We start from the raw sequence: 13,552 nt of genomic DNA, 5'->3' as shown, positions 1-13,552 counted from the left end.
CAGAATCTAAGGCTATGGCCGTGTGTGATGCACTTGATAGAAATCTAGTGAGAGAGCAAGATCTGTTGGAACATTAATTCTGTGAGCCATCTTATTCTCTGCCTGTATACATGTGTGCATGAAACCATATCACAAAGAGATCAGTCTCCAGTGAACTTGATTCCAAGGCAGCCAAAACTGGGATATATGCTGGCACCCCCGAAATCTCTCACTGCTTAGAGATTGGGATGCTCACAGCACTAGCTTGATTGCAACCCCAAAAGTGCCCTCTCTGAAGTCTAGGTGAAGCCTTCCTCACACAGGTGTGTTGATGCCTTATCTGAAGGATTGAGAAAGTGTTCAGTGGAGTATTCTAAATCACTCAATGAAGCTAAGTCGATTTGACAGTCCTGGACCTACTTCTCATGATATGTAACTCATATAAGGAATCCACTAGAACAAAGTGTAATGGTGGCTGTAAGCTTAGGTTAACCATTAAATGAGTATTAGATAAATTCATTAAGACCATGATAACTGAGTCGAGCCTTCATGTTCAAGACTAACATAACTTTGGATAACAAGACTCTGAGCAAACAGGTGAAGGATGTTGACCGTTGTGTCCTGCTTTTGAGGGAGGGAAAAAAGAAGAGAAAAGCCCTGCTGGATCATGCCAAAGGCCCATCAAGGCCAGCATCCCTATTCTCACAGTGGGCAGTCAGATGTCTCTGGGAAACCCACAAGCGGGATCTGAATGCAACAGATTTGTGACTCCCAGCGACTGGTATTCAGAGGCGTTCTGCTTCCAAGTGGTAGATCATAGGTATCGTGACTAGTAGCCATTGATAGCCTTATCCTCCGTGAACTTGTCTAATCCTACTTAAACTGAGCTTTCAGAGGCATCCAACTCAATGAACTAGATCGCGTTTTCCCCACGGGCCGCTTGAAAATTGCTGAGGGTCTTGGTGGACCACCTAATGATTTTTCTTCTGCTGTAGCATTTGCGGTTCCATAGAATTTAAGCTGTAGTACAATAAAATACAGTCTAAGATATAAAAGAAGTAGTAAAAATACAATTAAAAATCAATATGAATATTCAGTACGATGGATGGGCCACTTCCCATCTTCAGCCACACATCCACAGACACGCCACAGTCCACCTGAATGAAGCTCACCTGAATGAAGTCTGGGAACCCCCCAAACTAGATGGTTCTTGAGTTTAACCAAGGGAGGCAATGATGGTGTTCTTACGAACCTTGCATTTTAGAGGAGAAGGCTATGCTTATTTTGCCTAGCGCAATCTGCATAACTTGAGGTTATGGGGCCATCGTTCTTCTGAATGGGATGCATTTCTGCCAGCATTAGTATGGTAAAGTTTACATCTGTCATGGGGGCTAACAAGAGCTGTGGCTTCCCGTATGCTTAAATTTACAACTGCATCAGAAACTCTTGCCAAAACGTTGGCTGTTGAAAGCTCAGAATTCGGTGCTGGCATTAGCAGGGAACATTCATAATGACGGGAAGGCCGTTTGTACCAGCCAAAACGTTATGGTGTAAAATTGTTAAGGGATATCTTGTTTTGCATTCCATCTGCCTTGTGTCTGTAGGTAAATCATACAGGTTGGGCTGCCGAATGAGGGGTCTCCTTTTAAACGGAAAAGGAAACCATTAATGTTTAAGCTTGGGGCCATGTGCTCATGTGCACAGGAAAGCTTTTTAAGCTAATAATTCTCCTTCAACTCTTCTTTCAGGCAACATTGCCTCAGAACTGGAGAACTTTATGGGCTTGATAGAAACAGTGACTGGCTATGTGAAGATCCGCCATTCACATGCGCTGGTGTCCCTATCTTTCTTGAAGAATCTGCGATACATTAACGGAGAGGAGCAGCTGGAGGGGTAAGCATTTAATCACCATGTAATGATACTTTCTTTCCACTGTCTGTTCTGAATATAGTGCCATTGAAGATATGTTTTCTGGCAAATATAATTTTGTAGATTTTTTCCCCCTCAGTAGCTGTGTGCCTGCGAAAGAGGCAAAATGTTTGATGGAGATTAGGGATGGAAAGATCTGCCAATGTTGGTTCTCTCATTTTTGAGGTTTTTTTCAATCCTCATGAAAATTCTCCAGCATTTTAGCGCAAATTTCTTCTAATCAACACATTTTTGTAAGCGGTTTTGACTGATGTACACATTTTTGCAAACCACTGCTTGTCATATAATGTTATTTTCACTCATATGTTCATTTTTATGCACTTTCCCTAATATGTGCATTTTTGTAAACATTGGTTGGCGAACTGCATCGCAAAATTCGAATAAATGTGAATTTTGAAGGATGGCTGTGTTTTGGTCCTCATTGTTTCAGAAACTGCAAATTTGATGAATTTGGCTTGAAATGTGAATGGAATAGAAGTTCTCACCCATCCCTAATAGGGACACAGAGGGGAGGAAAGAGCTTGGTGGGGCTAGCCTTGGGACCTCCAGGTGTTGCTAGACTCCCAACTCCCTTCAGCCCCAGCCAGCGTGAGTAGTGCTCAGGGATGAGAACTGTAGTCCAACAGCATATGAGCTAGGGATGAGTTGTAGTCTCTTGGGTCCCCAGATGCTGTTGGACTGCGAATCCCGTCAGCCCCAGCCAGCATGGCCAATGGTCAGGGAAGATGGCGGTTGGAGTCCAGCAATATCTGCAAAGCCACAAAGGGACATTTTGGTCTTCTTGTCTTCCCGGATGAAGTTAACAGTACTCATGTATTGTTACCAGGAAAAAGAAAAGTAAATGTAAAGGTCTTCCAGGCTCCAGACTGAAACGGTGAAAAGAGAAATGTTAACAGTGTCAATGAAGCAAAACAAAACAATTTTTTTTTTGTTAGAAATGAGAGAACAGTTCTACTGAGAGCGCGAATAACACATTAGTACTCCAGCGTGTCCTCTCTTCCTTACTGAAACACGTGAAATCAGGATGGAAAACCGACCCTTCCCGGAAGGAGTGCTGGCTGGTGGTCGTCTCTGAGTGAGCTCTATCTCAGAGGAAGCTTATTTCAGTTAAAAGCCAGTCAAGAGGAATTTTTGACTGGCGTAAATGTTCTCCAAGATAAAAGGGGAACCGAAGAGATTATCCACGGAACTCCGTCGAGCTGTAGATTGCTAGATTTGATCAGGAATCCCCCTGAGATAAAAAGGCATTTCTAGCAGCGGAAGACAGAGTCTGGATTTCCAACAGGCTGTGGTGAAAGTAAGCGAGATTTTTTTTTCTTTCTCTTTTAAAAACGTTTTTAACGAGCTAGCCTCCTTCTGTCTAAATCTTATCAACTAACTTAAATTACTATCGTAAAAGAGACTTGTTTACGAATCGGCAACTCAGAAACTTGGGTGAGTCACACTTTTTTCGTATTATACAAAGCTAAGGAAGAAGGGAGCAATTCAAAGAACCTGCTTTATTTTTTATGACAAAAAGCTGGCTTAAAGCTGGAAGTACAAAGATTAAACAGATAAGAGGCAACTTATTAGATAAGATGATTTGATTATTTGAAGGAACTATATCTGAGAATATATATATATATATATATTTTTTTGGATTAAATTTTTTTTTTGAACGAATCTGCTGTTCGTGTATCTTACTAACTGCTGGATGCTGAGAACTGGATTTGTTGTACATTCCTGAATGTGCTGGAGATAAGAACTGTGTTGGTTAAACAGGCCTGGAATATTAACTTTTTTGTTGCTGGGAGAAAAGAAATTGTTTGCCTCTACATTGGCTAATAATAGAAAAGGGTTTTTTTTCTTCAAGAATGACAACTAGGAAAGCAGCCAAAGTTTTGGAGCGAAGAGTTTCAATTGATACACAGGAAGGGATGGACATGTTCCAGAAAATTATGGAGGGATTTAGTGATTTTAAACAAGAGTTGAAACAAGAGATGAAACAGGACAGACAACAACTTAAAGATGAATTTTGCAATATGAAAAAGGATTTTAAAGATTTACAAGATCATATTAAAACAGATTAAAAATAACATTGGGCAATTAACACAGGATGTAAAAAATGTTAAAGATAAGGTGCAAACCTTAGAGAATAGAATAGATATTACAAATATGGAATTGGAAAAAAATTTGGACTATATTGCTGTTATGGAACTTAGAGATAAAGAACATTGCTTGAGATTCCGTGCAATTCCTGAGGAAACAGGTGAAGATATCAGAGAGAAAATTGTTAATGTTTTGGCAAAATCCTTCGACAGGAATGAAGATCGGATGGAATTTGAAATAGACAAAGTTTATAGAATTAATTCCAGATATGCAACAATAAAAAAATCCCAAGAGATGTGCTTGTTTATTTTTTAAAAAAGAGGACCACAGATATGGTTTTGCAACATCATTTTAACAATGTCTTCAAAATTGACGGTAAAGAAATACAGGTGATGAAGGAAATTCCTGTTAGGCTTCTACGTAAGAGAAAAGATTACGCTTTCTTCACAGAAAAACTTAAACAATGTAAAATTCAATTTAGATGGGATGTTCCAGAGGGAGTGATTTTTACATTTAGACAACAGAAGTATCGATTAAATACTGTTCAAAAAGCAAGGGATTTCTTGAGAAAAGCTTCAAAAGACATGGAAGAAGATAAACTCAAAGATATGGACATAATTCCTGGGAAACAAAGTCAACAGAAACAGGTAGAGGAAGAAAAGGATGATGATGGATCAAAGGGAGCAACAGGCACAGACTTTTCTAAAATACATGCTTGAAAATGGATTACAAATATCTAACTTGGAATATAAATGGAGCTAATTCGTCGCAGAAGAGAAAGAAAGTATTTCATTATTTGAAAAAAATAAAATTGGATATAATTTGTTTACAAGAAACTCATATTAAGAAGAAAGATACTAAATATTTAATTTGTAAAAATTTGGGTGAAGAATTTATTTCGGCAGGATTAAAAAAAATGGTGTGGTTCTTTATATTAATTCACAATTGTCTCCTAAATTGATATTATTGGATGATAGTGGCAGATTTGTGGGAGTTGAAATTACCATTCAGGGTACAAAAATTTTGATAGTGGGCATTTATGCTCCTAATGAAGATAAAACAAGGTTTTATACTGGACTTATGGAAAAATTATCAGAGTTTGCATATGATCATTGGTGTGTCATGGGTGATTGGAATGGGGTAATTTCACCAAAAATGGATAGACTTTCTGAGAAAAATATTAAAGAGACACAGGGCAAATTGACGAAGATCTGTTTCGAATTGATGGAAAATTTAGAATTGGTGGATGCTTGGAGATATATAAATGACAATGCAAAGGAATTTACTTACTTTTCAGAAAGACGTAAAACATTTTCGAGGATTGATATGATTTGGATGTCTAAAAATTCAGTGAAAGATATTTCCAAGATGGATGTGTTACCAAAAACCTTTTCGGATCATAATCCAGTGATACTGACTTTAAAAAAAAAAAAACTTGGATTTAGATGGAGGCTAAATGAATCTTTATTACAGAATGATAAAATAGTGCAGGAATGTAAGAAGAAATTAAAAGAGTTTTTTGAACATAATTTACATAAAGGAACAGATGAAAATATTGTTTGGGATACAAGTAAAGCATTTATGAGGGGATATTTTATTAAATGTAATTCTGAATTAAAAAAGAAGAAACAACAGAAAATGCAATTGATCTTGGAAGAAATAAAACAAAAAGAGGAAGAATTGAAAGAGAATCCAACTAAAGCTTCTACTGTAAATCAAATTAAAATGTTACAGAAACAAGTGTCAATGTTGACAGTTAGAGAAATTGAAAGGAAATTAAATTTTGCTAAACAAAGGACTTTTGAATTTGCAAATAAACCGGGGAAATTGCTAGCATATAAATTAAGAAAAGAACGACAAAAAAATCTTATTTTAAAGATACAAGAAGGAGATGAGATGTTGACAGACAATTTAAAAATCCAAAGGGTTTTCCATCAATATTATTCAACTTTGTACAAGTGTCAGGAAATTCCCTCAGAAAAAATAGAAGAGTATATATCCAAACAGAATTTGCCTAAAATTACAGATCTTCAGAGACAAGCTATTAATGGTCCTATTACGTCAAGAGAAATATCTGAGGCTATAAGTAAAATTAAATTAGGAAAGGCGCCAGGACCGGATGGACTATCAGCAATGTATTACAAATGCTTGGAGGAGGAACTTTTACTACCTTTACAGTATACAATGAATTCTATTTTACAAGAGGGGAAGATACTGGATAGTTGGAAAAATGCCAATATAACATTAATACCTAAAGAGGAGCAGGATTTAACCAAAACAAAAAATTATCGGCCAATATCTTTATTGAATAATGACTATAAAATTTTTACAATGATTTTGGCTGAAAGAATGAAAAGACAATTATGTGATAACGTCAGGAATGTTTTGAATGTGTTGGAATATCTAGAACAACGAAATGACATACAAGCTGCTTTGATTTTCTTGGATGCTGAGAAAGCATTTGATAATTTGAATTGGAAATTTATGTTTAAGGTTCTAGAGCAAATGGACTTTGGAGTTAATTTTATAAAATGGATCAGATCGATTTATACATCACAGAAGGCACAGATAATTGTCAATGGGGATTTAACAGACTCATGTGAAATACAAAAGGGTACAAGACAGGGATGTCCATTGTTCTATTTATTCTGGTTTTAGAAGTGCTGCTTAGAGACATAAGGCAAGACAAAAGGATTTCGGGAATAAAGATAAAAAAAGAGGAATATAAATTGAGAGCATTTGCTGATGACTTGATAATTGTATTAGAAAATCCCTTGGAAGGAATCAAAGTATTGATGGATAAACTAGAAGAATTTGGACCATTAGCAGGATTTAAGATCAATAATCAAAAAACGAAGATGTTGGTGAAAAATTTATCTTTAAGAGATCAAAAAGAGTTAATGGAGAAGATAGATTTTAAAATAGAAGAAAAGGTGAAATATTTAGGTATCATTATGACAAATAAAAATTCAAAGTTGTTTCATAATAATTATGAAAAACTATGGACAGAGATTAAGAAAGATTTGTTAAAATGGGATAAATTACAGTTGTCATTAATGGGTAGAATATCTGTAATAAAAATGAATGTATTGCCGAGAATGATGTTTCTATTTCAAACAATACCTGTCATATCCTCTGATCTACCTTTCAAACAATGGCAAAAAGATATTTCTAAATTTGTTTGGCAGGGGAAAAAACCAAGAGTTAAATTTAAATTATTACAAGATGCCAAAGAAAGAGGAGGGCTGGGATTACCAAATTTGAGACTTTATTTTGCTGCTTGTTGCTTAGTCTGGATAAAGGAATGGATTCTATTGAGGAATAAAAGATTATTGGATTTGGAGGGTCACAACCTGAAGTGGGGATGGCATGGATATCTATGGTATGATAAAGTAAAAGTTAATGTGGATTTTAATAATCATTTTATAAGACGTTGAATATATGGAATAAATACAAAACAAGGTTTTTTTCAAAAATACCACTATGTGTTTCAAGTCAAGAAGCATTTTATAGAAGAGAAATGGCTGGAAAAGAGAAATGGTTAACTTACCAAGAACTATTAGAAAATGTGCATGGTGAATATATAATGAAAGAGAGAGAACAACTAATAAAGGAAGGATATAGTTCACAATGGTTTGCCTATTTACAATTGTTAGAAAGATTTAAAATGGACAAGAAAATGTATGGGTTTGAAATAAATCTGATTTTGAAATAGGTTTGTGTACAAATGATGAATGTATAATTGCAAAAATGTATAAATTTTATTAAAAATGGACATGGAAGAAGAACAAGTAAAAGAGTGTATGGTTAAGTGGGCAAAAAATTTTGGTTATAATATACAAATGGATCAATGGGAAAATATGTGGAAAAAAGGTTTGAAATTTACATTATGCTATAATCTTAAAGAAAATTTTTATAAAATGATGTATCGTTGGTATATGACTCCAGAAAAGTTGTCAAAAATGTATAGTAATGTTTCTAATGTATGTTGGAAATGTAAACAACAAGAAGGATCTTTTTATCATATGTGGTGGTTGTGTAAACAGGCAAAATTATTTTGGGCACAGATAGGTAGGATGATGCAAAAATTTTTAAAGATAAATATTCAGTCAAAACCAGAATTTTTTTTATTGGGTTTTATGGATAAACAAAAGGAAAAGAAATATGGAAGAATAATATTATATATGATCACGGCAGCAAGATTACTATATGCACAAAAGTGGAAAATGGAATCGATACCAACAATGGAAGAATGGCTATTGAAATTAATGGACTTAGTTGAGATGGACAAATTGACATGTCTTATTAGAGAAAAAACGACAGATACATTTCTTAAGGAATGGAAGCCTCTTTTGGACTTTTTGTTGAAAGAAAAAAATGAAATGATGATAATGGGATTTGACGATTAATTAAGATAGACTTTGGAAAAAAGTGAATTTCGTATGTTTTAGGAGACAGGTTTGATATATATTATATACTTATAGCTGATCTGTAACAAATCGGAAGTCAAGTTTTTCTTTTTCTTTTTGTTGTTGTATTGTTTTTGTTGTATTTGTATTTGTTTTATAAAAATTTGAATAATAAAAAATTATTATTAAAAAAAAAAGAAATCAGGATGGAAAACCGTTGGCCCTACAGATGTGACGGTTCCCCCAGCTCCCATCAGCCCAAGCCAGCATGGCCAGTGGTCAGGGAAGATGGGAGTTGTAGTCCAGCAACATCTGGAGGCCCACAGGTTTTCCCATCCTGCTTCTAGGAGTACTTGTATGTGCAATGAAATGTAAAACGTAAGACAGCTGAATCCAAAGGGAAAGCACCTTGCTAGGTTCACATGGCCAGTTATTAGAGTAGAAGGGAGTCCCTTGTAGCTGTGCTGCAGGACTGGGAAAGCCCTGGCCCTCCAAGTGTTGCTGGATTCGAACTCACATCAGATGTCTGAGATTGAATCCGGGACTTCCGTGCGCAAAGAGTGTGCTGTGTCATTGACCTTTGGTCCCTTCCCATATAAGCCCAAGGAGATTTGCAGGGTACAAATGCTCTGTTGTCAACTGTTAGAGATAATTATTTATTTATTGTAGGAATTTATCCTGCCCTTCCTCCCAAAGGAGGGCAGGGTGGCAAACGGCAAAAGAGTAAATATAATTCAGTTAGAAACAAACGAGCGATCAGATATCATCACAGCAAAATAATTTCAAATTCGCCAGGAACGATGTCTTTCACCTATCTATGGCCTGGGTGAACAGGAGTGTTGTGAAATTCTGCCTAGACGTTAAAAATGAGGAGTACTAACACATCTCATCAGGGAGGGCATTCCAGAAGTAGGGAATTGCTAACAAGAAGGGCCTTTCATGTGTCAGTGGAAACCCCACAACCAATATTATTATGCCTCCCCACCCCAGCTTCTGAAACCTCACCTGGCGTTCCCAAGCACATGTCTACAACTATGAGGCCTTTTTACTTTAAAAAAAAAAAAGTTCTCAGGCACCTGAATCCTGTAACTACTACAGCATGGGTGGGGAACCTTTTCCCACAAGCAGGCCAGATCTTAATGTCCCCAAATCCTGCCAGGCCAAATTTGACAGGTGGGAGGGGCCGCCCACTTTGTCAATCACTTGACGTCATAGTGGTGTCAGGTCATGCCGTGCTTTGAAGCCCCAGTTGTCAGGGCTTCAGAGTGCAGCCCTTTGTAAACATCCCCAAGCTGCTCTTTTAAACCTCTGGTTTTCAGGGGCGCAAGGAGCAGCGCAAGGATGTTAACAAAAGGCTTTCAAAAATCCCCATGCTGCCCTTTGAGCCTTGGAAAGGCAGAGTTTGGCTTGTGGGCTAGAGCTTCCCCACCTCTGTGCTACAGCATGTGGCACCTTTTTCTGGGCACGTATGTAATTACGGCCTCTTAACTGCCTTGAATAGCGGCCATTCATATGAGGTAGGGGACTTTGGAATACTTTATTCATAGGCACGTATGCTGCTTGGGACACTCATTTATGTGTCCTGACGCCACTCCTTGTGGTCTCAAATCACAGGGCAATTTCCTCCTTTGTATCTTATGCGCGCACCAAGATTTATCAGTAGGAGAGGAAGGAGCAATCTTGTCCAAACCGTGCAGGTTGGAGTTGCTTTTCTGGCAGTGGAGTTTGTCTGGGAAATTGCTGTGTGTGTTCTCTCGCCTCTTCTTCCGACCCCCCCCCCGGCCACCACCCCCGACATTAACAATTACTTTTGGATTTAAGCTGTGACAGCAGTTAATAAACATGAATTTGGGAAAACAGTTTGTGAACAAGGTGGTAGCGAGGTCATGGGAAAGGGACTGCATGTGTCTGATTTCTGATTTATCAGGCCTGAAAGGATTATGTTACAGCATGAGGGTTTCTTTGCAAACCTCCCTTTTCTCTCAGGCTGTGCTTCAGTCAGCTTAAAATTCTTAAAATTCCACGATGTGGTAGAATAAGTTGCAACGGGTAGTTCTCGATTCTACCCTTGAAAAACTCCCACCGTCTCCTTCATCCAAAAACATTGCCCTGCGTGTCCAAGTTGAGGGCACCAACAAGGTGTTTTTTTCATCGTCTTCTTGTTTCTCATGGCAAATTCTGGGATCTTCTCTTCTGCCTTGAATAACTCCCTGCCTATTGACATTGGGCAGGCGCCTTTGCTGTCGTCTTTTCCGTGCCTGCTTAAAACATTTCTGTTTAGGCAGGCTATCCTGTTTAGTTTACTGCTGTCTTAATTGTCTTTTAATGTTTCTTGTAAACTGCTTAGAAGTTACAACCAAGCAGTATATGCATTTTGTTAAATAATCATAGGAGGGTGTTTTGTAACAAGTCAGACCATTGGTCCATCTAGTTCAGTAGTGTCTACACTGACTGGTAGCAACTCTTTAGGCTTTGAGATTGGGATAGCTTCAGCTGTCCCTGGAGATGCTGGCGATCTCCAGGGGCCTTCTGCATGCAAAGCAGATGCTGTACCACTGAGCTGGAGAGCCAGTTTTTTTTTTTAAAGGAATCAGAATTGCTTACAGATCTACCACAAATCACCCAGAGATCTACTAATAGGCCCCAATCTATCTTCTGCCCACCTTTGATGTAGGGCAGAAGTCCCCAAATGCTTTCCCCCACAGACCCCTTGAAAATTGCTGAGGGTCTTGGTGGACCTCCTAAAGATTTTTCTGCCCATTGTAGCAGTTGTAATGGGCTGTGCTAGATGCTGTATGATTTTTAACTGCATTTTTTGGCTCTTATTTCTTATATATTGTATTTTAACAATTTGAATTCCACAGAACACTCGTTTCTCAAGAGAAACTCATGCATAGTTTCTGAAGATTTGGTCATTTCTGTTCCTTGCAATATAAGTAGTAATGTTGGATGGTAACATTTTCATTCTATTGCTACATTTTTGTTTTTGTTTTTAAAAAAGTGAAAAATAACCCTTGTAAGCAATTCCTCAAAAGTTTGTAGTCCACAAGGGTTTATTCACTCCCACATTCCTTCATTAGTCCTTTGAGGCAAAAAGAAAGAGAGAGGAAACCAGCTTTTCTCCTTGATTTCTGGAAGACAATTCTTACCAGGGGTAAGTGTCCTGTTTTTTATGACTACAGCAAAAATGCTCTTTATGGATCAAACTAGTGACCTTTCTTGCCACTGTTGTGCCTTTTGGTTGTGGGTCTTTCAGCAGACACAAACAAAAGCACATCCTTTGGATGCTGAAAGTCCCAGGTACAATCCCTGACATCTGCAAGTAGGACTGGGAAAAGCTCCCTGTTTGAAATCTTGGTGAGCTGCTACCAGCCAGTGTCGACAATACTAGGCTAGATGGACCAATGCTCTGTGTAGGGCAGTTACCTTTGTTCCTAAAGACTCAGTGCATATTGGTGCACTATTCCATTAGAAGCCTACAATGCACAGCACCCACAAAGCTGTATTATGCCTGTTAATCTGCTGTTGTCGCTTTTGTTGGGAGAGGGAAGTCGCTCTCTGCAAGCATAAGTTATTTTTGGAGGGGATTCTCCATGGGAGCAAAGAATGAAATCCTTTTTTGTTTGCTTGTCGGGATTGTCAGCCTTGTAAGCTCTCCGTTGTAATGTGCATTTGCATTATATGTGTACAGTTTTGGCATAGACTGGTTTTGCTTGCAAAACATTTTTATTCCTTTTTTCTTTTTTTAAGGAATTACTCATTTTATGTTCTGGACAACCAAAACCTGCAGCAACTGTGGGACTGGAGTCATCATAACCTGACCATCAAGGAAGGCAAGATGTACTTCGCTTTTAATCCCAGACTCTGCGTTTCTGAGATCTACCAAATGGAGGAGGTTACTGGAACCAAAGACCGGCAAAGTAAAGGCGATATAAATCCGAGGAACAATGGAGAGAGAGCCTCCTGTATGTAAAAAAGTATTATTATTTCTGCTGCTGCTGTTGTTACTCCTGTTACTATTATAATTAATTACATTTGTTAGTTGCTTGTTACACAAAGAGGTCTCCAAGCAACTTGCAACGTATTTGAAAACATATATCCAGGGTAGCACTAGGTTAAAGTGACTTAGAGGTGTACTTATTCTGCTGGTGAAAAATTTTGTCCGAGCGGAAAGTTGTCACGCATAATGCATAAGCAGGTTGCTGGTTTGTTACATAATTCATTGTACAATGTGTTGCACATCACATTTCTGCCAGCACAACTGCTGTGCTATGTTCCCCTGTTGCGAAACATTACAACTCATCCATCCATGGATACAGCCCATAAGACCAAATAAAAATATAATATAAACACATTTACACAAAAACCACATGCAGTTCATTAAAAAATATACAAACCAACCCGCATAGCAGCAGCAGGAAGAAACTTTGGCAGCACACAAGCAGTGAACAGCAGCAGCATCTTCCTTCAAAAGCCTGGCGGGGGGGGGAACGACATATGTTTTTACTTGCCAGCAGAAAAACATTTCAGCGAAGGAGCCCGGCAGACTTCACGGAGGAGAGCGTTCAGCAAAAGGGGAGCCGCATCCAGCTCAGTACTGTCTACACTGAGTGGCCATGGCTTTCCAGGGTTGTAGGCAGGAGTCTCTCCCAGCTCTACCTGGAGATTGAACCTGAGACCTGCATATAAAGCAGATGCGCTTCCAGTGAGCTGCGGCCCTACCCCTGTTGCTAGTCCTCATGCACAGACAGGCCTGTGCTTCCTTTGAGCAGCCTGACAGACCTGCAAGTCCTAGAGGATTTGCAGGTGCCTGGGCTGTTGCTGCTGCTGCTGCCACCGTCAAATCTCATGCCAGGCTTCACTTGTGTCTTAAAACACACACACACACTCTTTCTGACTTGCTTGCCTCCCCTGCGAAACAAAAGCCAGAGGCGCCTCAGATAAGCTAAACGGGCTTTGAATTGCGGGCATTATGTGTTCCAGGATACATACTCTTGGAATTGCATGCTTGAAGAAGAGGAAGCAGCAGCAGAAGCCCCCTTCTTTGTTTAACATTCTGCATGCTGGATTCTCCTATCCAAGAATTAAGGTTCTTGACAGACAAACAACCTCCCCCCCCCTTTTTTTTTTTTGAATTGGTTGGCTTT

At 38.5% G+C, this 13,552-nt stretch overlaps 1 protein-coding gene across 2 annotated transcripts in view; it reads left to right on the top strand.

Moving 5' to 3' along the window:
- Positions 1 to 13,552, top strand: part of IGF1R (insulin like growth factor 1 receptor) — a 246,890-nt gene that overhangs the window by 181,080 nt on the left and 52,258 nt on the right. For both annotated transcript variants that reach the window (XM_061595818.1, XM_061595817.1), the window contains exons 5-6: positions 1,728 to 1,872; positions 12,156 to 12,370. In XM_061595818.1, the coding sequence (XP_061451802.1) occupies positions 1,728 to 1,872; positions 12,156 to 12,370 (360 nt within the window). The remainder of the gene's footprint in view (positions 1 to 1,727; positions 1,873 to 12,155; positions 12,371 to 13,552) is intronic.

This window comes from Rhineura floridana, chromosome 14 (assembly GCF_030035675.1).
Source record: "Rhineura floridana isolate rRhiFlo1 chromosome 14, rRhiFlo1.hap2, whole genome shotgun sequence".
Lineage (NCBI taxonomy): Eukaryota > Metazoa > Chordata > Lepidosauria > Squamata > Rhineuridae > Rhineura > Rhineura floridana.
Note: the sequence above shows the minus strand (reverse complement) of the source record. Positions and strands in the feature narration are given on the sequence as shown.